Source organism: Corythoichthys intestinalis, chromosome 3, assembly GCF_030265065.1.
Source record: "Corythoichthys intestinalis isolate RoL2023-P3 chromosome 3, ASM3026506v1, whole genome shotgun sequence".
NCBI classification, from domain to species: domain Eukaryota; kingdom Metazoa; phylum Chordata; class Actinopteri; order Syngnathiformes; family Syngnathidae; genus Corythoichthys; species Corythoichthys intestinalis.
The window spans coordinates 22,877,551-22,902,525 of record NC_080397.1 but is presented as its reverse complement, the minus strand read 5'-3'; the positions used below and the strand labels follow the sequence as shown (position 1 = coordinate 22,902,525).

General features: G+C 38.4%; 1 protein-coding gene across 1 annotated transcript in view; it reads left to right on the top strand.

The window, feature by feature from the left end:
- The window catches only part of dmxl1 (Dmx-like 1), a 114,829-nt gene that overhangs the window by 55,676 nt on the left and 34,178 nt on the right, over window positions 1–24,975 (top strand). Inside the window, 13 exon segments of the mRNA XM_057832549.1 lie at window positions 2,472–3,223; window positions 4,082–4,180; window positions 4,356–4,523; window positions 5,820–6,011; window positions 6,145–6,218; window positions 16,997–17,118; window positions 19,681–19,938; window positions 20,312–20,511; window positions 20,601–20,743; window positions 21,008–21,093; window positions 21,194–21,395; window positions 23,054–23,171; window positions 23,525–23,584. Of these exon segments, the coding sequence (XP_057688532.1) occupies window positions 2,472–3,223; window positions 4,082–4,180; window positions 4,356–4,523; window positions 5,820–6,011; window positions 6,145–6,218; window positions 16,997–17,118; window positions 19,681–19,938; window positions 20,312–20,511; window positions 20,601–20,743; window positions 21,008–21,093; window positions 21,194–21,395; window positions 23,054–23,171; window positions 23,525–23,584 (2,474 nt within the window).

Genomic DNA, 24,975 nt, shown 5'->3' with positions numbered 1-24,975 from the left:
CCAATATACCCCCTCACCCCCCCAAAAAAACACATCTTGATTATGATGGACAATTGAAACACTTAATATGTAAATTGTAAATTGTGTATATGAGAAATTAAACACACCAATAGTTGTAAACATTTATTGAACTGTAGGTTTACCCATACACAACCAAGTAAAACGAAAAGTACCAAACTGGTAAGCAGTTAAAATAAAAAAAGGAAAATGATATCTATATCTGTACTTATATACAAATGGAACTTTGTGTTTGTGTTCGTTCCCTAGAGACACCGAAACAACTGGACGGATTTTGATGCAATTTTACACAGTTGTACTTTATGTGTCTAGGAGTGTTCTTAGATAGGTTTGATCTCTGTAGACCACCATTTCGTGTGGAAAAAAATAATTCTAAACCCAAAAAACTAGTACCGTATTTTTCGGACTGTAAGTCGCACCGGAGTATAAGTAGCATTTTTGGGGGAAATTTACTTGATAAAATCCAACACATAGAACAGATATGTCACCTTGAAAGGCAATTTAAAATAAAAATACAATAAAGAACAAAATGCTGAATAAGTGTACAGTATGATAATGTTGCATGATGCATGAACAACGAAATGCGAACGTGGCCGGTATGTTAACGTAACATAGCTTTTTAGAGTTATTCAGATAACTGTAGCATAAAGAACAAGCTAACAAGTTTACCAAACCGTCAGTGTCACTCCAAAACACCAAAATAACATGTGAAATAATATAATAATGTGTTAATAATTTCACACATAAGTCGCTCCAGAGTATAAGTCGCACCCCCAGCTAAACTATGAAAAAAAAAAAAGTGACTTATAGCCCGAAAAATACGGTAAATTACCATAGAAAGTGCCACCTGATTGTGGAGGCGACAGCGCCACCTATTGGGGAAAAAAGCGCTTGCCTGGCACAGCCAGACTGTTCTCCCTGTGTTTTTCAAACACTGAGAATAGTCTGGGACCCAGCCCATTAACAGCCTCTCGAGCAAGTACAAAATCAATCGACAAATCAGATTCGTTTATTTGCGTGACGTGTTCTTAACGGGCAACATCACTCTTCCGCGTCGAAAGTCGTCTCCACAACAACACAGATGGCGAACAGGAGAGCCGAGAATATGTTCCAATCCATGCCATGGTAAAATCAGTTTTAAATTACCAAAAACACATCGACACAAGTCATTGACAACAGTCTGTCCCGCGCTAGCCATGTTGAATAACCTCCGCTGTCCTCGTATGTTTTCTTCCGCGCGCAAATCCCTCGTCCCGCCGGTTGCTGATTGGTCCACTCCGCTGTCTGTTTGCTGTGGCTTGCTCCACCCTGGAAATTTTATCCACTTAATGGTGGCCAGACTCAATAGCTGGAACAGCGGTGAGTCTGGAGTACCAGGCTAAAAAAAACGCATCTCGCGATTGCAGGGTCGCAGTTGCTTTTCTAACTTTACAGTTTCATGTACAAATTTATATGTGCTGTCATGAATGATACATTGTGACTTTGAGCACTCCACAAACAAGACGCTGGATTAAAAAAAAAAAGTACAATTTTCCAGAATGTTGATAAGGGACTCATTTCGGCTGGATATCTTAACCTCTATAAAGGCGAGTTTGTTTGTGTAGCTATCTGTGTTTACGGCTGGGCGGAAAACGAAATTTTACACATTTCTATTTTGTGCGTTGGGCAGTGTTCTTAGATGGGTTTGATCTCTGTAGGCCTCCATGTAGTGCGGACAATTAATTAGAAACTCCGAAAATTAGCATAGAAAATGCCAATTTTCACTTTTTCACCATAGAAATGCCAGGCCATACTGCTCGATAAATCCATCTAGCATACATTTAAAAAAAAAAAAAATCCTCGGTAAGCCCACATTTTGAGGTTTCTTATGTGTCAATTTAACAAACCCACCCACTTACAAGTACATGCCCGGCAACGCCAGGCGATACTGCTAGTATGCAATGAAGTCAAAACATAGACTAATCGTTTCAGTGATGCAAGTAGTTGCTTTAAAATATTTAAAAGGAAAACATTACATTAATTTCAATTAATACTTACTGCAATTAATAAATGCTAATGCTAAGCATCTCGTATCGTTAATATTTTTAATATGTAGATCAGTTGTCTGAACAAATGAGACATAATATGACTACTAAATATTAAAAACCGCTAACCTACATTTTCAATAATACTTTTAAAAGATTGATATATTGAACTTCATATAACCCAGACAGACATGAAGCACCGATGTGTCGAGTCGAGATCTTTTTATGTATTTTTATCAAATTCCATTTTAACATCAATGGTGGCACTAAGACAAAGCTCAAAGACATCATTGATGTGATGACCTTGTAGATTTCATAGCATAATTCCTCTTTATTCTGATTTTGTTAAAAGAGTGAACTATGTGTCACCCCAAATCCTTAATGGCTAATGCTTTTTAATATTAAGAGAAGTTAATGTGTGTGTGACAGGTTCCGCGTCCTCAAGTAACGCTGAGGTTTTCAACTTCTACACCTATCTCTGTACCCACCCACTCCTCCTACGTCGCCATTTCGGCTCCTCTGACAAGGCCAAAGTCGCCCTGACAGCAGAGGGTCGTAGGGCTGACTCCATTAGCCTGGAGGAGAGACGACTCTTCTTCACTGCCGCGTACGCTCACCTGCAAGCAGGATGTCCAATGCTTGCACTGGAAGTCCTTTCCAAGATGCCCAAAGTCCGCAAATGTTCCATACTCAATCAGGAGTCTGCCGAGGTCAGCGCTGGGAGTAAGAACGGGCCATTATCAGACCAGGATTGGTCCGAGCCTGCTTTGAATGGCTACGAGTCAGGCGGGGGAAGTTTGTCTAACAGCCGATCGGATTCAGTGTTGAGTTTTGACTGGAGCCAGCCATCACTCACACAACCAGATGAGCCTTTGGAGCTAAAGTGGGACAGTGATAAAGATGAGGAGGAGGAGGAAAGTAAAACTGTAAGAACTGCAGACAACAGCAGTGCGTTCAACGACACGCAGTACGACATGTTGCCTCCAATGGGGGCAGTGGCAACCGAGGATACTGAAGACAACAGTGACTTCATCGACCCTTCTGAAGATGTCTTGGTCGCCCAGCTGAAGTTTACCGCCTGCTTGAAGATTCTGACCAATGAGCTGCGGACGCTTTCAACAGGGTACGAACTAGATGGAGGAAAACTACGTTATCAGCTGTACCAGTGGCTAGAAAAAGAGGTAAATGAATACACTTGCAGGAGTCCTTCCTTTCAGACCATGTTAATGGTCATATGATGGCAATGCAACAAAAAGTTGAAACTCTCCATAATCTATCATTTAAGCAGTTGTAAAATAACGACCTTTTGAATATAAATGGTGGGGGAAAAAAGAGATGAAGATTTGAGCTGAGCGTGCCTTTTGCTGTTTAGGTATAACACTATATCGATACGGTGATATATCACAATACTCTAGCCAAAAATTTAATTCGTATGCTCCCACCAAGAATTGATATATAGTTTTAAAATGGTGTCACTATTTCATAAAGGAATCAATAGGTTGCTACCGAAATTTTTCACTACAAAAATGTATTTGTTAAGAGCTCATTTGTTTACAAGAATGTTGCAATTATATTATGTTGCGCTGTTTTTATGGAAATGTTGCTCTGACATATTCTCAGTCTCTGAAAAGCCAATAGTTTTTGACAGATTGTCTGCGAAAGTGCAAAAAATAAACATTGGTTCATTTCAATTTAGAAATGGCTTGCATATCTCTTCAAAAGTTGTACAATAGAATTTTTAGATTGGTTTCCTGATCCGTTTATCGATAATTGTTGTATCTTAAATGACTTCCTGATCCGTGTAACAGTAATTGTTGTATCTTAAATGATGAGATAATCGTCTTTTTGTATCGTATCTTTTATGTTGTGTTACAAATCGTATCGTGAGGTACCAGAGGTTTAAGCTGCTGTTTTAAAAAACCCATTCATTGAGCAAAACCTCAAAATTATGTAAATTAATAACACAGTAAAATGACAACATGTGACAAACTATTTTTGTGAACTGTTTTGCAAACCTGAACCTGAATGCAATTTTGCAGGTGGTGACGCTCCAGCACTGTTGCAGTTACAAGCCCTGTCTTCTAGAGGCGTCAACTCTTGAAGATGCACCTATCTCTCAGTTGATGGGGGATGACCTGGTGGGTGCTAGATCGCTTGCCTCTTTGGGATTTCTGTTTATTAAAACACGCATACAGTGCATCACACGTTTTGCGCTGCAAAAACGGCGCGGGAGAATCTGCTATTTTCATTGCATTTTACAAGCATTTGTGTCAATGTCCGTATTTAAATGTTACGCAAATATGTTGTTTCCAGGCCGCAAGCCCTTTCAGTGACATGCAGAGAAGCAGGAGACACTGGCTGAAGAGTAACCAGCCCCTTCTGAGGATGTTCCTGAGTTACTGTAGCTTGTATGGCTCCCACGGTGGAGGACTGGCCTCTGTTCGCATGGAGCTGATTTTACTGCTTCAAGAATCTCACCAGGTCATTACAATGCATCTAGTGCTTTCACGATCGAATATGCTTAGAATTAAACGTTGCCCTATCGTTTACGCTGGCTATCGTTCTTTTTCCATTTTTTGTTGCATTAATTATTTTTTTAACTGATTCTATACAATCATTTTGTCACTGCTTTCAAATCTGCCTTCAGTTTTATTGGTGATGCACTGAAGTGAAAATTATAGTCCACACCGAATTTGTGAAAACTGAGGCCGACAACCATATAATAAAATTTAAAAAACTACTAAAGCTGTATAAACAATGTTGTTCGACTTCTTAACACATTAGCTGCCTTAGGCGGCAGTACATGTCCAATCCATTTGAACTTGGAGAGCTGGCTGCGTATGAACAAACCAGTTTAAACGGATTTGACGTCTATCAGCGACTAAATTCACAGCAGCAGGATGAAAAGAGCCACATAATTGGACAATTCTCATCATCAATGACACTGAAAGAGTTAATGGCTTTTTTTTTTCTTTTTTTTTTTTTCCCAAGTTTCTGATGTGGCCTAGTCCAAATCCAAAATTGAATTGAATCAAAATACTGTGGCATGACATTAAAAGGCAGTTCATGCTTTAAATCCCTCCACTGTTGCTGACAATTCTGCAAGGAAGCGTGGGCCAAAAAATCTCCACTGCCATGTGAAAGAGCCGTTGCCAGCTATAGAGAACGCTTGATTTCATTTCTTGCTACTGAGGGTGGCCCAAGCTACTTACAATAATCACCATGACTATTTCAGTCCAATATTTATCAGGAGAAAAAACATCGAAGCAAACCCACAAGTCCTTGATTTTTGCAATCAAGGCACTAAAAGCCGTTTATCCCAGCGGTAGTCCTGCAGTTGTTTTCCTCTTTTGTTGTTGAGGAAATAGCAGTGTTTTGCGACTGTGGTCTGTGTGTGGAAATTCTGTAACAAATTATTTAGATTCATCAAGCGGGAGGAACATAATGAGCCTGTGGTATTATTTCCCACAGAGAATCATGTCAGGGTTTCTAGTAAACACAGTCGTTTTATTGATTTTTGAAAAAAATAAATAAATAAAAAATCTCTCTCCCTCTCGATGTCATTCACACATATAAGAGCAAAAAGACATCCTGTATTTTTCTCTGAATGTCACTCTAAACTGTTGGCTCATCTTGTCTTAATGATTGATGGTTGCTGCTCATGTTTCACAGTTCAATGCATCTTCCTGGCAGTTCTGTTAGCAATATTCAGGACAAAAAAATAGAACTTCTTGATGTATGTGTTTGAGTTGATAGTACTTTTTAATGTCCCAGCAGGATAACTGTGGCCCAACAGCTGTGGCGACATGTTCCCAGCACACCACAATTCCTCTCTTGATGGCTTGTACAGCCAATGTTAAGACGGTGGTGGCCAATCCTATTGTTTACCTGACCAACCTCACGCATGATATTCTGCAGACCATGAACGCGCTCAACTCTCCTCCACATCCAGATGTTGTTAATAACGAGGTCAGGTGTTTTTTTGTGGAAAGTATTTATGTGTTTAGATAACTTTAACATTAAACATGTTTCTAAACGATTGTTTACCTTTGAGTGTAACCCCCATTGCCCCATTTTTACCATTTTATTTTTATCTTTTCAGATATACGTAATGCACACCTTGGCTGCCTCCTTGTCTGCTTGTATATATCAGTGTCTATGTGACGGGCACTATAGGTAAGATCAAGCAGCAGTGCAATAAGAAACTCTTTGTTGCGTATGATTCGACACTATATTTTTACCATCGGAAATGAAAATATGTATCAAGTTTAAATTGGCTATTGTAAAGCTTATTTTTTTGGTCATTTTGTTCAGGGCAAGACAGATTTATTGTATGGAACAATTTAAGATTAAGTTAATTCAAAGTGTTTTACGTCACATGAAAATCATCAAGACACAAATAAAAAGATACATAAAATTCACATTAAATCATGAAGGTGGTTAAAGGAAAAACAAGTAAAACAAGAAATTTACCGTCAGGTAACTTGCTCCAGAGGTGAGGAGCATAATAACTGAATGGTGCCTCACCCTGCTTGGTTCTTGTTTCTGGAGCACACAGCAGAACGGTTCCAGACGATTTCGGGGTTGTACATTAGGATGACCGTTGACCAAACGTCCTCTTTTGCCCGGTTATGTCCACTTTTTACCTCCGGTCTGGGGCATCAGGCGGGGTTTTATAAGTTCATAAAAATGTCTGGTTTTCATTGTTTTTCATGGGACCAATTAGTGTGTGTTGAAATGGACTGACACTTTGCACATAATACTACGGTACTTTGCTGCCTGTGAAGTGCTCCCAAAGAACCTGCCCAGCGGTTGGTTCTTCTGTGCTCAGAAACAGAGAAAACAGACGTCAGAGCAGTGTTCCATCATCCCCCAAAGTGCTAAAACAAAACAGGCAAAAAAAAAAAACAGTGGCTTTTTTTTCGTTGTTGTTAAATTAGTACTATATTATTGTGAGGCTACGGTTTGATTTACACTGCTGGCCAAAACCCCTACAATTCTGTCAGATAATGCTCACTTTCTCGGAGAAAATTATTGCAATTACAAATGCTTTGGTAGTATTATCATTTTTTTGCTTGCAACGAAAAAACACAAAAGAGAATGAAAACAAAAATCATTATCATTTTGCACAAAACTCCAAAAATTGGCTGGGCAAAAGTATTGGCACCCTCAGCCTAATACTTGGTAGCACAACCTTTAGGCAAAATAACTGAACAACCGCTTCCGGTATCCATCAGTGAGTTTCTTACAATGCTCTGCTGGAATTTTAGACCATTCTTCTTTGGCCAACTTCTCCAGGTCTCTGAGATTTGAAGGGTGCAATCTCCAAACTGCCATTTTCAGATCTCTCCACAGGTGGTCTATGAGATTCAGGTCTGGACTAATTGCTGGCCACTTTAGAAGTCTCCAGTGCTTTCTCTCAAAACCATTTTCTAGCGCTTTTTGAAGTGCGTTTTGGTCATTGTCCTGCTGGAAGACCCATGACCTCTGAGGGAGACTCAGCTTTCTCACACTGGGCCCTACATTATGCTGCAAAATTTGTTGGTAGTCTTCAGACTTCATAATGCCATGCACACGGTCAAGCAGTCTCGTGCCAGAGGCAGGAAAGCAACCCCAAAACATCAGGGAACCACCGCCATGTTCGACTGTGGGAACCGTGTTCTTTTCTTTGAAGGCCTTGTTTTTTTTCCTGTAAACTCTATGTTGATGCCTTTTCCCCAAAAGAACTCTACTTTTGTCTTACCTGACCAGAGAACATTCTTCCAAAATGTTTTTGGGCTTTCTCAAGTAGGTTTTGGTAAACTCCAGCCTGGCTTTTTTTATGTCTCTGGGTCAGAAGTGGGGTCCTCCGGGGTATCCTACCATAGAGTCCCTTTTTATTCAGACGCCAACAGATGTACGGGTTGACACTGTTGTACCCTCGGACTGCAGGGATGCTTGAACTTGTTTGGATGTTAGACGAGGTGCTTTAGCCACCATCAACACAATCTTCCGTTGAAATCACTCATCAATTTTACTTTTCCATCAACATCTAGTGATGTTAGCCACAGTGCCATGGGCTGTACACTTATTCATGACAAGTGCTATACAAGTATAACACCATAACTGCGCACAGTAGACACAGGAACATTCCGGTATTTGGAGAGAGACTTGTAGCCTTGCTATTGCCCATGCTTCCTCACAATTTTGCTTCTCAAGTCCTCCGACAGTTCTTTGGTCCTCTTTCTTTTCTCAATGCTCAATGCGGTACACACAAGGACACAGGACAGAGGTTGAGTCAACTGTAATCCATTTTAACTGGCTGCAAGTGTGATTTAGTGATTGCCACCACCTGTTATGTGGCACAGGTACGTAACAGGTGCTGTTACTTACACAAATTAGAGAAGCATCACATGATTTTTCAAAGGGTGCCAATACTTTTGTCGGGCCCATTTTTGGAGTTTTTGTAAAATGATAATGATGTTTTTTTCCATTCACTTTTGTGTTTTTTCATTGCATGTAAAATAAATGAAGATATTACTACCAAAGAATTTGTAATTGCAATTATTTTCTGGGAGAAATTGAGCATTATCTGACGGAATTACAGGGGTGCCAATACTTTTGGCCAGCAGTGTACATTATTTCACTGGAAAGAAAAGCTTTTTGTTAAAGCTGGATTTTCAACATAAGAGGTAATATTTAGAGCATTATTTCAGATTATTTATTCGTACACTAAGAATTGAAAAGACAGCTGTTATTTTTTTCAAAGGCGGATTCACGAATACAGAAGAGGCATTATTCTGTTTTGTCATTATTGGTTTTTTTGTTGTTGTATTTTTGTTTTTTTTTACGATGCCACTGTTCTATTTTAGGTTTGATTAAGCCTGTTGAGTAATCTCTGAGAATTTAAATTTGCATCTTTGGTTATATACTTACCGTATTTTGTTATAAAACTGAATACACTTTAATTAAAGTGATAAGGTATCTTTGAGTGAACTTCGAGCAAAATTTAAGTATCTTAAGGCTTGGCCAGGTGTCCTCTTTTTTTGGAAATTAAAATATGATCACCCTGGTATAGATGCTTCGTAGGAGTCAAACAAATCAAGCATATATTTTGGTCCAACAAAATTTAGTTGTTTTGTAGACCAGCAGTAGCATTTTATATCTTTTGACTCACAGGAAGCCAGTGTAATGATTTCATAACCTTTGTAATATGGTAAATGGTGTTTTGGTAGTTTCCATGTATTTATAGAGACTCTGGCAGCATTCTGGGTTAGCTGCAGTTTCCTGACTGATTTTATTGTTGTTGACACCTGTAAATACGCCATTGCAATGATTCAATGTACTAAAAATGAAAACATAGAGTTTTTACATGTCTTGTTTGGACAGAAGTCCCTTCATTTTGGCTATATTTTTAGCGGTAATGGACCGATTTAGTGACTAGCTTTATATGGCTGTCGAAATACAGGTCTTAAAAAATTAAGCTGTTACAACTACAATTAACATTTCTGTTTGGTTTTTGGATGTCAGTGACATTGAGCCAAAGTGAGCGCTGATCTTTGACCTTTACTTTTATTTTTAATGTTAAAAAAAATGATCACCTCTTTCTTTCCTGCATTTATCTGGGAAAAAAAATCCTGGCACATCCATTAATTGATTTGAAGAATACATTTACTCAATGAGACTAAGGGACTACAGTGATGTGGAAACACTGGAATGTAGAGTTGTGGATCATCTGCATGGCTATAAGAGATGTTGTAATGCTTCATAATCTGAGCTAGTGGAAGCATATAAATGTTAAATAAAATCAGTCCAAGAATTGACCTTTGGGGAGATTCATGGATTCTTAAAGAGGCACTATTTCATTTAACGTATTTTTTGGACTATAAGTCGTAGTTTTTTCTGTTTTTTCATAGTTTGGCTGGGGGTGCGACTTATACTCTGGAGCGACTTATGTGTGAAATTATTAACACATTATTATATCATTTCACATGTTGGTGTTTTAGGGTGACACTGATGGTTTGGTAAACTTGTTAGCATGTTCTTTATGCTATAGTTATCTGAATAAGTCATAATAGCTATGTTACATTAACATACCGGCCACATTCGCATTTCGTTGTTCATGCATCATGTAACATTAACATACTGTACACTTATTCAGCATGTTGTTCTCTATTGTATTTTTATTTTAAATTGCCTTTAAAGATGGCACATCTGTTCTATATGTTGGATTTTATCAAGTAAATTTCCCCCAAAAATGCGACTTGTATTCCGTTGTGACTTATATAGGTTTTTTTTCCTGTTCGTTGGGCATTTTAAGGCTGGTGTGACTTATAGTCCGAAAAACACGGTACCAATATTTTAAACGGTTTCTTGCATGCCGTGGTTGAAGTGTGGTATCGATGTAGATTTTTTTTAAATCTGGAAATTAATTCTGGAAATTGGTCACAATGTAGCATAACAAAATGCGTCATTATGCACGTACCCACCCTCTTCATTCTTCCTCCGCACCCATTAATATCAGGACCACCGGACACAGACACACATCTTGCTTCAATAATATAGTTTAAAAGCATTTATTATGAAATAATCATTAAAACCTCATATTGAATGATGAATTGTTGGCATCAGGAAGAATCAGAAATACTACCCCTCAAAAATCATCATTTGTCAGGAGGGGAAAAATGGCATGTTTGTTCAACTATTAAAATTACATGGTCAAAGCGAGCATGACACTTAAACACTTAAATTTTAGAACTTTTTTTTTTTTTATGTGGCCTGACCAGTAGTATTGAAATGTGAAAAAAAATATCTCAACTTGTTACATAGATTTAAACGCGACGCAAAAAATTCAGAGGCTGTGCAAGTCGGAAGAAAATATTTCTGTATCACTAAAAAACATACAACAGAGCTAAAATGTCCCCTGAAAGAGACTTTAGGGGAACCATCTGGCTTCTCATGCTCAAGTTCACTAAAGGTAACACAGGTACAGTTATAAAGGCATTACAGTCACAGAACAGAATGTTGTCAACATTCTAGTGGCACAAAACTTTTTTAAAATTTCACGATTTCTGCCTCCCTTTTACTCACAAGCTCAAGAGAACACAGACAGCGGATTCGTCAAAGCTCAAAGGCGAGCGACAACACACTTTTTTTTGTCATACATATTACCATTACAAAGACCATGTTAAATTAGAAATAGACGTACTAATTTAGTTAGGCTCTTCAAGTCCCAATAGCATGCCGTAGATGGTGTGGGTGTGTGTGTATGAAGTCTATTGCAGATATGGGACATGAAAAAGTCCTCAATTAATTACAAAGTTTAGAATGGCGTACGCATTCCAGAGCTGCCTTTAAAAAAATAATGAGTCTTTCTTATCTTGCAAAATCTCTCCAGGCTCACAGCGCTTCCAGCATTCAGAGTACCAGCTTGGTCAAGCATAAGTTAAATTCTATCTGTAAGACATCAAGAAACATGACAAGAGCTCACAAACATACTGCTGTAAGCCTAAATGTTAATAATTTAAATGAAAGATAGCGTTTGAATTTATAATTCCACTGCTTTATCAACAAAATGATTAGGTAGGATTGCATACTGTGCTGAGGAAAAAGTATTTTCCACTTCGCTTTCTTTGTTTATGTATCACACACAAAAGTTTCTGTTCGTCAAACCACTTTTAATAACAACCCAAGGAAATACAAAATCCAGTTTCTAAATGAAGATTCAGTATGTTAAGGCACAAGGAAAAATCCAAACCTATCTGGCCCTATGTGAAAAGGTAATTATTACCCAATTAAAACTAAGGGTGGTGCCACCCTTGGCTGCAATAACTGTATTCAAGCGTTTGTGTACTTAGTAGAGGTCGACTGATATGGGATTTTCAAATGCCGATGCAGATACCGATATCTAAAAAAAATTTTTCAGGCGATTGCTGATATCAAAGCTAATTTTGTGAGTCGATATACTTTTTTTTCTTCTTTTTTTTAATTGCTTCAACAGCTTCAAATTTACAACGATGACCTGAGACTCAAAGGATTAATTAAGTCTAGTGCAGAGGTGTGCAAACTATTCCACAAAGGGCCGCAGTGGTTGTGGGTTTTCATTGCAACCCATCAGTTGAATCAGTTGTAACAAAGACCAGGACCCACTGCGGGCCTTGAGGACCAGTTTTCTCACCCCTGGTCTTGTGCTACCAAACCAACAAAAGCAACACTTCTTTTTATTGTTATACACACTCAGCAAGAACAGTACATTATTTTCAAATAATTAAAGCCACTAGGACATCACTACAAGATGTAAACAATTGAGAGTGAGGGGCAGTTTACATGGCGACTCTGCGACACAAAGACGCAATGACTGAGTTGCGGACTCGCCTCGTGTGCATATGGTGCCGGCGAAGACGAAAAATTCTGAATCCTGCCTCCAAAGTGAAAGAATCCGATTGCGGGGGGTTGAGGGGGGCTTCCTCGGCATGCATATCAAAGGCTCCTGCCGCGCGAGACCGCGCTGTTAACGTCAGCACTCGTACACGTCACATCGGGCGTGTGCAGCGCTGCTACTAAACAATAAAAACAGCAAATATGGCGGAATGTCAGCTTTAATTTACTGTTTTAATAATATTTTTAAATTAAATAAGTTGAACGTTTCAATTTCTGTGCCTTTTTGAACAAAAGAAAATGACATCGCTTCGAATGGGCGGGCATATTTTTTTTCCGGGCTGAGGGAGCTTGGTGGGGTCAAAGTGCATCATTCTCTGTCGCCCAGTAAATCTGCACTGCCCCCTGGGGCTTGGCATGAATACTACATCGTTTTCATGCGGAATTGCGACATTGTTCAAATGGAGACGCAAATGCAAATTTGAAATTGTTCGTATTCTCAGAGAGTCACCATGTAAACGGCCCCTGAGTTTAAGAGGATGCTCGCAATGCCAAAGCGAATGCTACGCTAACACTCAGAGTTACATTTGAAATGTAAGTATCACTCAGTGAACACCTTAAAAGGCTAAAGCAAAACTGCTTATTCTCTAATGCAAGATAAAAAAAAAAATCTTAATACTATAACAATACTTTTTAAAAACGGGTAAGCCAGAAGCTTTCCTGTAGCAAGCTGCGTTCAAGTTGCTGCAGGGTCCTTCCGGGGTCCTACCGTCAGTCAGCGGCGGACAAAGTTGCCCTCACAGATGATTTATCACAATCCTTTTTTATCATTTTTTTGTGTGTGGGTGTGTGAATCTACCTATGGCCAATGTTGGGGAAAAAAAGTCAATGTATCGGCCCAATAATAATTAGTGATGAGTCTTTCATATCTCTGTGGAAGAATTTTAGTCCTCGATTATTTGTAGAACTAAAACTACAACTAAGGTACACCACAGCATATCAATTTGATTTAAATCCTTTTTGGGTTTTTGTGTGTTTGAGTTTGAGGCGATCGGTCACAAACTGATGGCCGTGAGTTCTCCTTCAGGATTAATTATTTTAATTATAATATTAAGAATTAGCAAAGCAGCCCCACACCATCACGCCGCCACCACTAAGCTTCGCTGTTGTTATTATGTTCTTTTTATCAAATGCTGCTCATTTACAGTATATGCCAGATGTAATGGCCTGCATACTTTCAAAAACCATTTCCATTTTTATCTCATCAGTCCACAGAACGTTTTTCTAAGCGGCTTGATCATCAAAATACGTTTTGACAAATGTGAGATGAGCCTTTGGTCTTTTTTGACAGCAGTGGTTTTTGCCTTGGAACTCTCCCATGTATGCCATTCTTGGCCTTTGTCTTGCTTAAGGTAGGGTCATGAACACTGACTTTAACTGATGCCAGTGAGGCCTGCAGTTCTTTGGATGGTTTTCTAGGCTTTTGTGACCTGCTGGATGAGTCATTGGCGCAATCTTGACAAGATTTTAGTCGGGTTTCTAGGAAGGTTTGCCACTGTTTTCAGCTTTCTTCATTTGTGGATAATGGTTCTTGCAGTGGTTCTCTGGAACCCCAAAGTCTTGGAAATGGCTTTGCAACCTATCCCAGATTGATCGATTTCAAGCCCTCATTTCGTCTTTTATTTTTTGGATCGTTGCATGATTTTTGTTCTTGAGGTCTTGTAGCCTACTTTAAAATGTGGTTAGTAACAGTTACTTTGCAATTTAACAGGGAGACATTTTTTCTTTTATGTATTTTTTTTACATAGGGCCAAACAGGTTTGTCACCCCCAATGATAAATAAAATTATCACTTAGAAACTGGAATTTATATTTCTGTGGGTTGTCTCTGTGTGAAATTAAAATTGGTTTGATGAACTGAAACCTGTTTGTGTTTATAAATAGGCAGAAAACTCAGCTTTAAAGAAGGGTCCATGACACTGAATTATGTTTTGAAATCAGGAATGTTTCTTGCATCTACCACCAATCTAATTAACAAATTTAAATCAAGACTGACAAAATAGCAGCCTCAAAACCCCTCTATAAATATTTCACATTTTTAAGCCTCGAAAATCTTTCTACTGTATTCCAAAAACCAGGAGAGAAGATCATCACATTTGTTGTGTCTAATTTAACTTCATGTGTGCATCACCCCTTGCATTATTTAGCATGCATGGTTACCAGTGCCATTCGCCTTATTTCTTTTCATTCTGCCCCAATAAATCTTCTAGCAAGTGCAACCACAGGAGTAAAATTAGCCTCTTCTTTTTTCTTTTTTTTTTCCTAACATTTGAATAAGCCAGTCGATCCAATTCGGTGTTCTTTAGAGGTTCCATGTCACACAATCAAATATTATAGAAGGTTAAGGTTAAGTGAATATACATAACTGCTTTTATGTCTTGCAATTGTATTAAATACTGTGGTATGAAAAGGTTGGGCACTCCAGACAATTGACATTATTTTCATTTACAATTTATTGTGTGTTTGGATGAGCAGCCTTATTTTCATATGGCGGAAAACACTCAGGTGACTTGAAGTTCCACTCTGAGACCCCCAATTTGGCCAAATTTCAAAATTGTCCGATATGCATGTGTGATCATCATTGGAAAGTTTAAAATCTCAATTTTCTGGGGGAGGAAAAATTTTGGACAGGAGGGCATTTAAAAAAAAAAAAAAAAAAAAAAGTTTTTTGAATAACAAAACCCTATCTAGAGGTGAGAGCACGCGAGAGCAGAATTACAGACGCCACGACTTTAACGATATATTATCACGTACTTATCTTGTTTCTGTCCAAAAACTCCATGTCGCATGTATTACTTAGTGTCAAGACACCGCTGTGAATGGCCACAGCTGGATTTTCGGGGGATTTTATGGGTGAAACTTGGGAATATAACAAGTGTCACGATGCAGGAATCGCGGACATCGAGGAGTGGTAGAGATTTTCTTTTTCATATATTTACCCTTTTAAACATTTTTTTTTTCTTTGTTTGGCTCGATTATTTATCATCTAACATATCAGGGAAAATGCGACAGTGACAAAAAAAATACAATTTAGCAATAGTTATGAGGTAGATATCCGTGCCTTTTTTACAGACGCCATTTAAAAGTTTAAAATATGCGAGTGAATATTTTTTTTAAGTAGTTTTTTTTTTCTTCAAACAAAATATTAGACATCAATTAATGATACGAAGCTAAAAATGACAGACATTTTGGATAATAAATGTAATTACTTGCCTTGTTTTCATGGCTGGGTTGAAACAAAAACGGTTGTGCGACATCTGTAAACGGAGGTTTCCAGGGTAAAACGGGCAAATTAAAAATAGTTCGGGGGCTTAATGCGCCATGAATCTGCTATGGCAGCAGCTAGACATATTGTTCTATCAAACTCAACAGTTGTTTTGGCTTCAGCAATTTCTTTTAAAGAGGAGTGCAAGAGCAGAAACTACCTTTTCAGGCTTGTTTTCCGCCATATATCAAAAAAATTGATGGACAGGCTGATATTTTAGAAGTAAAACTACTTTTAACAAACTCATGCAAAATGTGCAATATGCATCGAAACGAAATTACACAGTTGCAAATATTTGGTTATCTTTGTCATTCTGTTGATTGAATACATATTATACCTAATTTATAGTTCCTTAATGTTTGGCATTTCTCCTACTTCACCTTTCCAGAAATTATTTCAGGCTATAAAATCTAAGTCCTTTGTCGGTATCAGAGAATTTTTCTTATGTCTTGACAGTAACAGAATAGATGTACACATGTATGCAGTACTGGTATTCATAAGCGAGCACTTGTGTATTATGTTAAAGTAAAATAAAATGTATAATTTTTTTTCTGAGTTATAACACTCTGGATAGCAATTCCATCAAACGACTTTGTCTACCTATTGATAGAATCTTTGTAAAAGGACTTTTTTTTTTTTTTTCACTTTAGGTACTGTCATGCACAGGGATTTGTTGTTTGCTCTTTTTAAAATACAAATATTTTGGATTTTACGCATTTAAAGGCTTTACATGACTGACATAAATTGGTGGCAAATATGGCTCCATTCTGATAGAAACTTGCTTTGTTTTCATTTTCTGATCAAGCATACTGTAGTCGTTTCAAAGGAACCCATGCAAACATTAACATAACAGCTGAGTTATGGCTCTGATGAATTGGTGGCTCAACTCCATCTCCACATTTGGTACCCTTTATACCAGGGTTCACTAAATCCGGACCTCGGTGCCACTTTTCCTGTCGTGTTTTCCACGTCTTTCTCCCCTAGCAACCTCTCCAGAAGCCTGATAATGATCCTGATTATTTTGATTCAGGCGTGTTGGAGGAGGGAGACATGGAAAACACGACAGGAAAAGTGGCACCGAGATCCGGATTTAGTGAACCCTGCTTTATACGTAACAGCAACACATAAAAACGCCAGCTTTAACAGTGTCAAAATGTTGATGACTTAACGAACTGAATTACATTCCAGAATAGTCTTCATATACTTTTTCTTTAATCTGTTCTGCCTTTTGCATCTAACAAACTTTACATACTCTTCCGTTTATTTTTCCACAGTCACGTGAACAACTTCACAGGAATGGTGTATCAGAGTGTTTTGCTCTATGACAAGCAGCCAGCGAGAACCACCAGCATGGATGGCTCCATTCAGCCAAACACTTCCCCTGCACAGTGGCCAGGTAAAAAGCCCAAGATAACATATACAGTAGATCCCTAAGGTTTTCAGAGGATAGAAATAAAGGCAAACAGCGCATTGTGATAATCAGATAGACGGCCGTTGACATTTTTTATTTAAATCCAAAATGTCGGGGTTTGGGGTAGTTAGGAACAAAAAAATCAATTTGCATATAATCAGCATTTTTGTTTTGTTTTGTTTTGTTTTGTTTTGTTTTGTTTTTTATCAACTCATCTGCAAGTCATTTATATTTAAAGCAGTAATGTGAAGTAAGGTTTGGCCAACCATGTTTTTGAATAATATCAATGGCTAAACAGTTATAAGCATATTTTCGTGTTTTTTTTTTTTAACGCAACCCTTCCAGATTCTTTGTTTAACCCATAGCAACGCCTTTGACAACGAAAATGCTTTTTTCCGGCAATCTTCGGAATACTTCGGAAATTACGTCACACTGGGAAGTGCGAGGGAAGTCCGCCATAGAACAGTATTGTTTGTTGCATTGCTTCTCGGTAAGATGCCACGGCGGTGTGTGGCGATGTTTTCTCACTCAAACGAAAAGTTGTATGAGTGGCCAAAGGATAGCAGGGCACGTAAATGGACATCTTTCGTTCGCACGAAGCGAATGAATTTCACACCATCATCGAGTAGTGTTCTCTGCTGCAAACACTTCGAAGATGCCTGCTTCCTTAACCGTTCTGCTTATGATCAAGGATTTGCCAAAAAGTATGTGTGATTTTTGGATAGATGACTGATGACTTGTCAAAGCAGAACTGCCAACTGTTGTGGAATGAACAGTATAAGCTAGCGATGTTAGCCGAAAGTTAACTCGTGGCAATCCCCGATCATAGTTGTTGTTGCGTTCGCTAGGTTAAGCGTGTTTAAATTGTGCGTCATCTACGATCTTGTCCGAAAGGGTTAATCCACTGTCAGTCGAGAAAGGGGTGTGGATGTGCATATAAGCGGGTCGGCGTGGTGGTAATTCACGGTCACATTGCCGTAAGAGACACACACCGCCGGTGAGTTTGTGCATATTTATTTGTATTTGTATTATGTATTTCCACCTTCATGCTTCAAGCATTGCATTGCATTGCATTTGTACGGTTCAGCGTTTCTTTCACGGTGATCGCTTGATAGCCTTCTAGTTTGTGTTTTACGGATGCGCCGCTGACAGGTGACAACAACAAGCATGTTGGTTTTAATGTCTGGCAGCGAATCAGTGAGCGCGCAGGTCACGCAGTGAATCATGGGAAATGTAGTCTTGGGACAACACTGAAGTGGTGTTTGTAATCTGTTCGCTTGTGTGAAAAAAACTACATTTCTCACGCCATTAGACGCCACTTCCTCCCGAGAGCCCCGAGCTGTGTTGTACTGTTAGCTCCATGTGTTAATAAAGAAACAAAGTTGTCAGCACATCGTGTGTTCGATACATTTGTAAACAAAAAGCTCATAACAAGACACTATGCACGATCCGTTTAAGAGACGCTGGAGTAGTAGGAGGCGAGGAGGAGATCAGCGAGAAGCAAAACTTCGCGGTGTAATGTGTCGGCAGTCCGCTATTATTTTGTTTTCTTATTGTTGCCACAATAAAGTGGAGAAAGTCATCAACGACTCATCTCCTTCTTTCCCCCCAACGTTTTTATATTATTATTTAATATGCACGTAAGCTGCCGGATCTGCCAAAATGAACATGAAGTCTGATTATTATTTTTTTTAACAATGTCATCAGATAGACAAAAACATAAAAGTATGTGCAAATGCCTGCATCTTCAAATCATGGAAATAATAACAGCCTATATCTTACCAATCTTTTAATCTCGATGGGTCTTGTATCCATTCCATGTCAGGTAGTCTAGGCACATTGTTTGCATCCTGATTAGCGTCTGGCTAATACATGTTAGGTCCAACATAAAATTCCAACCTCCTCTTCTTCCTCCAACTCTTCAAAAACTTGGATCTCCTTCCTTGCACTCGATCTATCGCTTATATTGCTGTTTGAATCATTGTTTGAAGGGCTTTGTATGGCGGCCGTATGTATGGAGCTGCCATCGCTGTTCCCGGTGTGACGTATCACTTCCGGGCTCGAACTTCGGAAACGCGATTATTTTGTCAAATATACAACATATAAAAATTATTTTTTCATGCTTTATTTGTTGGACAATGTTTACTTACTTCAATTGTGACCCTATTTGGCATGTTATGAAATTACTTCACATTACTGCTTTAAGGTTGTCAATTGCAGTTGGGCTTGATCTCTGTAAACAATGGATTTCTGTCCTCATCTTATGTGGCATTGTTTTTTTATTAAGGAAAAAAATACTGTCTATGCAGATATGTGTTTCCAAGTTAGAAATGGGAAACTGGAATTTCTTTGTCTTAAGTGGATGGTGCACTTGATATATAACTGAAGGATAAACCACAGTTGCTTTTGAGGAAATAATGTCAAATTTGAACAATGCAAAGCAAAACCAATGTTTGCACCCACACTTTGTTTGATTCCGAAACTGGTTTAAAACCTTAAAGTTTGCCTTTGCCTCCTACTTTGATCCTTTGCTGTGCCACTCTCCAGGTATCACCTCAATGATCCGTCTGTTGAGTTCAGCGGGGGATGAGAGTCAGCCGGGCTTATCTGTGCTGCTCTGTGAGATCCTGACAGCTGTTTACCTTAGCCTCTTTGTTCACGGCATGGCCACTCATTCAAGCAACGAGCTCTTTCGCATCATGGCCCACCCTCTCAGCAGCAAGCTCTGGGTGACTGTGTTCGGAGGAGGTGCGAGAACCCCTGTCATTGAGAAAGCCAACAGTCCGGGAAAAACTCCACCGCCAGGTAAGTCAGGACGATTAAAGTGGATTTGATTGAGGTTCTTTCAATGCAGAACAAAATGGGCCAAATTAAATCATTTTAAGAGTGTTGGAAGATGTTATCAGCCTTGGTATAGAGGGTTTCTCTCCGCAACTTTACAGGGCTTTTACTTTCAATATTGTCAGATAAAATAATGGAAAATTACAAAAATATATTGGCATTGTCATGAACTTTTTTTCCCATATTGTATCATTTAGATCATATAGTTTTGCAGGTGTACCTAGTAAAGTGTTTAGTGACTGTTAAGCAGTGCATACTTTCTACTATTAGGTTCTTTCATGCCTGTGATAGCAACTAAATACATTAAAAACAAAATGCACACCTGTTAAAACCACAGCTTCACCAGAAACTGACGCCTTTGAGAAGAAGCCCAGAAGGTTTCGACTGCTTTCACGCAGTGGCTCAAAGGAGGAATCCGAAAAGGAGCCTCCTTCCAGTCCCAAGCCTGCACCTGTAGTGGACCAGGAAGCCACTTCCATTTTCAAAGAGTTCTTCGTCCCACCAGAACTCAGCATTTGGGATTACTTTATTGCAAAGGTATCCCAGAAGACCATTTTAAAAAAAAATCTGAAATGTATTTTTTCTACAGAGGTAATATTAATGATTGTTGTGCTCTGTTCCGCTAGCCCGTCCTACCACCGTCAGAAAACACAGTTCAGTATGACTCAGAAGACAGCCAGAGCAGTGATGATGAAGAGGAGGGTGAATATGATGATCTATTTGACCCCAACTCTCCTCAAAAAGAACATACCAACTACAATTCATACAGGTGGCTATCATTTCTAGAACGAACTGAATTCAATCTTTCCCTTTGCTATTTTGGGTTTATGGACTTTGAATGCCCGTATTTAAGCATCTATAAAGGGTATACCAAATGTCATTTGAGTTTTTCATTATTTCAGTTTCCAAAAAAAGCCACTTGCCCTATAAAGGGTTAAATGTTATGGCTCTGGTTTTTGCCATCAATGCCGAGCTTCTGTAAATCATTACATTCCAGACTGGTATCTATATTGTAATGGTCTTCTTCCTCCAGTTGGTGTTTAATGCGCTTGGCAATGGTTCAGCTGGTACTAGTCAACCTGAAGTCTTTCTACCCGATGGCAGGATATGATCTATTGGGTCAGTACATACATGGGCAGTGGCATGCATGTACATCCAGCAAGCTGCAGTGTGGCTGTATTGTTACTGTCTGTCTTTTGTTTAATTCTATCTGGCACAGACCTGCCTGCGGGCTCCCCACTATGTCACAGTGTTCTGAAGACACTGCAGCGCTGGGAGCAGGTGCTGCAGAAAAGACTAGAAATCTTTGGAGGCCCCCCCTCCAAGTATATCTTCACACAATCCCAGGAGGAAGCCATCCCACCAGGCCCTGCCCTCCTCAGACACAAGGCACTCTTTGAACCATCCAATACCCCATTCAGGTACTCTCTAGTAAGGATTTGTATTACAAATAGACATATCCCGGTTACCGGTTTCACGGTTTACCGTGGTGTGAAAACGTCGCGTTTTCAAAACCAATAAAAATTTTCCGTCAGACCGTAGTACAGTATTCGCTATTTTTCATGTGTCAAAAATGCAGCCAGAAGTGGCTTGGCGCGGCAGCACTCACCCTTTCCCGTTTGTTGCTGTGTGTGAAAGTGACGCTATCGGCTAGACAGTCAGCGAACCCAAAAACAAATACTCCAAACACAAGGCGTACTTTTCTTTAATTTATTGAGCTCTCAAATCGTGGTAAGTGGAATATACAAGATGAATACATTTAAAACGGTGTATAATTGTATTTTTCCATGTCTGAGTAGCTTGAACAGATTAGCACCATGAAAAAGTTGGCCAAAAACAAAACACATTTTCCTTTCACATTCAATATACAAACTTACTAAAAACTTAAAGACGAATGTTAGCCTAGGCTTAGCTAGAAGAGCAACTTTGTCGAGTGTTGCAGCCGTGAGAAAACAAGCTTGATTCGCTTGAATGAAGGGGGAAAAAGGGATTGCGTCAAAGATGGCTAATTGCGAAAGATGATCTTGCCCTAAGCACAAATCACTTCTTAATAACATTTTTTTAAATTAATACTGCATGACTTTTTTTTTTTTTTTTTTTGAGGGTGGAAAAGCTCAAGTGAAGTTTAGCCATTTTCAGCCACTGTGTCAACTCTAGTCTACGTGATGTCATGCCTTTGTGTTAAAAAGAACAAAGAATTTATAAATTAATAAGTTAGTTAAAATGTATAAGTTAGTTAAAATGTAAATATTGTTGTGGAAAGGTTACATCTAAAAAAAAGAAAAAAAAACCATGGGAGTGAGACCTATCCTTCATCCAGCGAACGTGGTTTTTACTTTTTTATAGAAATTATTTTGTTCTTGCTCCAATCTTGAGCTGTGGCTGTGGGTATGGTCTATATTTAGTCTATATATACATATATATATATATATATTTTTTTTAATTTTGTTCAAAATATATATATATATTTTTTAATTGATAATTTAATAATTTATTTTAACAATATATTCATGTTCCAATTTACAACTATGTTTTGGGGGGGAAAAAATCCTGTTCAATGGAAAAATTTTTTTTTTTTTTTTTTAACCATTTATCTCAAAATAACACATTTTGGAGCTATAATTGCAATACCGTGATACCGCGGTATTTTTGCTCACGGTTATCGTACCGTCAAAATCTCATACCGGCACATGCCTAATTACAAACAATAAATTGATATGTAAAAATTCTGTAGATTGTGTTAAATTGGTTCTCAATTAATTGTCAACACAATTGAGGCAAAGAGGAGTTCACTAGTTACCTTATTTTGCATTAAACTGGTACAAAGCAGAAATCCATTCTTTTATCCTATCATGATTAAGGATCTTTTGTAAAATACCCATCCCTTTGTGTTTGTAGTATGCTATTGTTGTCCTTGAAGAACCAATATGCCTGATTGATGTGATGTGCCTCAAGCACAAGTTAGAATATTTATGTGGAAAATAGCAATAATTTTCTTTCTTTTTTTTTTTTTTTTCCTCCAAATTTCACTTCAGTGCGCTCATTCAACTGAGACAGTGTGTTTTATTGTCGTCTCCAGGACAAGCCATCATTCAGCGCTCCCTGTCAAGCGCCTTTGGCAGTTTTTGGTAAAGCAGGATGAAGTGCAGGAGACGTTCATCAAAAATATATTCACCAAGAAACGTGATGCCGCCGAGGTACGCAATATTTACACTACACCTAATGACACATGAACCTACCACACCTACATTATTTTTCCATCAAATAACACTGGTTTGTAATTATATATGTATTCAACAGCACTACAACTGAGTCATTAATTCCAATTAACTCCTTTACTGCGTTTTATTGTTTTTCAGCTGTGCATGATAAATTGTCTTGTAACTTGCTCCAGCTGCATGACGGTGCATCTATCTCAATCAAATAATTACTGTCTGTTTGATTAACATCACAATAATTCACTTTCTCTGTGTGTTTTGATGCATGGTCCACCACTCGCTATATGTTGTGCGTCTCTCCACTGTTTGTGCTACTTCCCAAATCATTAAAGTTGGTTGAGGACCAGACTGATATGAAATGTTCAGGGATGGACGAGACAGGAAACCATCAGGTACTGCTTCCATATACAGTAGTTGTATTTTTTATGTATATGTACTTATTATTAGGGATGAGATGGCGTTGGATTGAGTTTTTCAGATTGTAAGTCACTTTGCATTTTATGGCTAAGCTACTCGGGCTTGCTGTGCTCGTCACAGTTGTGCAACTCAAAAATATATTGTTGCAGTTACAAGACACAGTTAACTGCAGGAATTTCCATATAATACCAACATTATTTTTAAAGCCTAAATTGACTGTACAATGACTCTTTGCTTCATGCATTGGTCAGGCCACAACAGCATCGAAACAAGTGAGATTGCTTTTGTATGGTGTGTTTTGTGTGTATTTTTGTTTGGTCGTGTTTTCTTTTGCATTTCATAAACAAATGCAAATGAAAAACACTGCAAATATCAAAAAGCACAAATGCTGCAATGTCATGAAACAAAATGGAAGTACATGGTATATACGGTTGTTTTTTCCGCCGATGTTATCTGCATACTACTGGCAATTTATATTTTATTAGGCTTTTCAGAGAAATAGATATTTCTGTTAGTTTGTTTTTGCGGATAACTTTCATTTTATATTGGTACTGACATTTTCTAGCCCGTGCACCTAGAGAGTAACTCATTCACTATACCATTGACTGTGATAAACATTTAATCCATTTTGACTGGGATGGCTGTCAGCGATCATTCGCTGCAAAATTCATTACTGTACCATCCAAACTCTAATATACATATATTAATTTGTGCGTGGCGTTTGGTATGTTGAATATGATTGTTGGAAGTTTTTATTTTCATAGGATTTCTTTCTGATTTAGTACAGTTGTACCTCGACATATGAAATCAATGTGTTCCAGAGTTGCTTTTTTATCACGAGCCACGTTTTACATACAAATCGCCTAATTCATTTTATAATAGGGGTAAATTTTATATCTGTTATGAAGTAGATAATGGAGCATAATGCAAAGAAAAAAAGCAATATACGGTGCCTTTCGAGTAAGGCAATATGCTCTTCTTTCACAAAATTAAAAATGGCACTAGCTGTTTTGCAGACTACTGTCTCAGTGATTGTGTCTCCAGTGATTTCCTTTTACTTAATCCAGAGGAGGAGAAGTCTCTCCATCTCTTGGAACTGGCTCCTCTTGCAGGAAAGAATAGTCACACTCTTCGAAGGTGTTTCTGCTTTGATGGCTTCCTTCTATTTCAACATGCTTCCTTTTTCATTTTTCGTGAGACAAAAACGCAAGGAGACTTGAGCTCTAATGTGCTACTAATATAGCGACCCATGTTTGGGTTTAAAAACTTGAGGAGACCTGTTTCTTTTGGCAAAGACTTCCAGCCCGTTATAACAACAACAACAACAACACAGTCACGCCTGTGCATGTCAATAGACTGCGACACC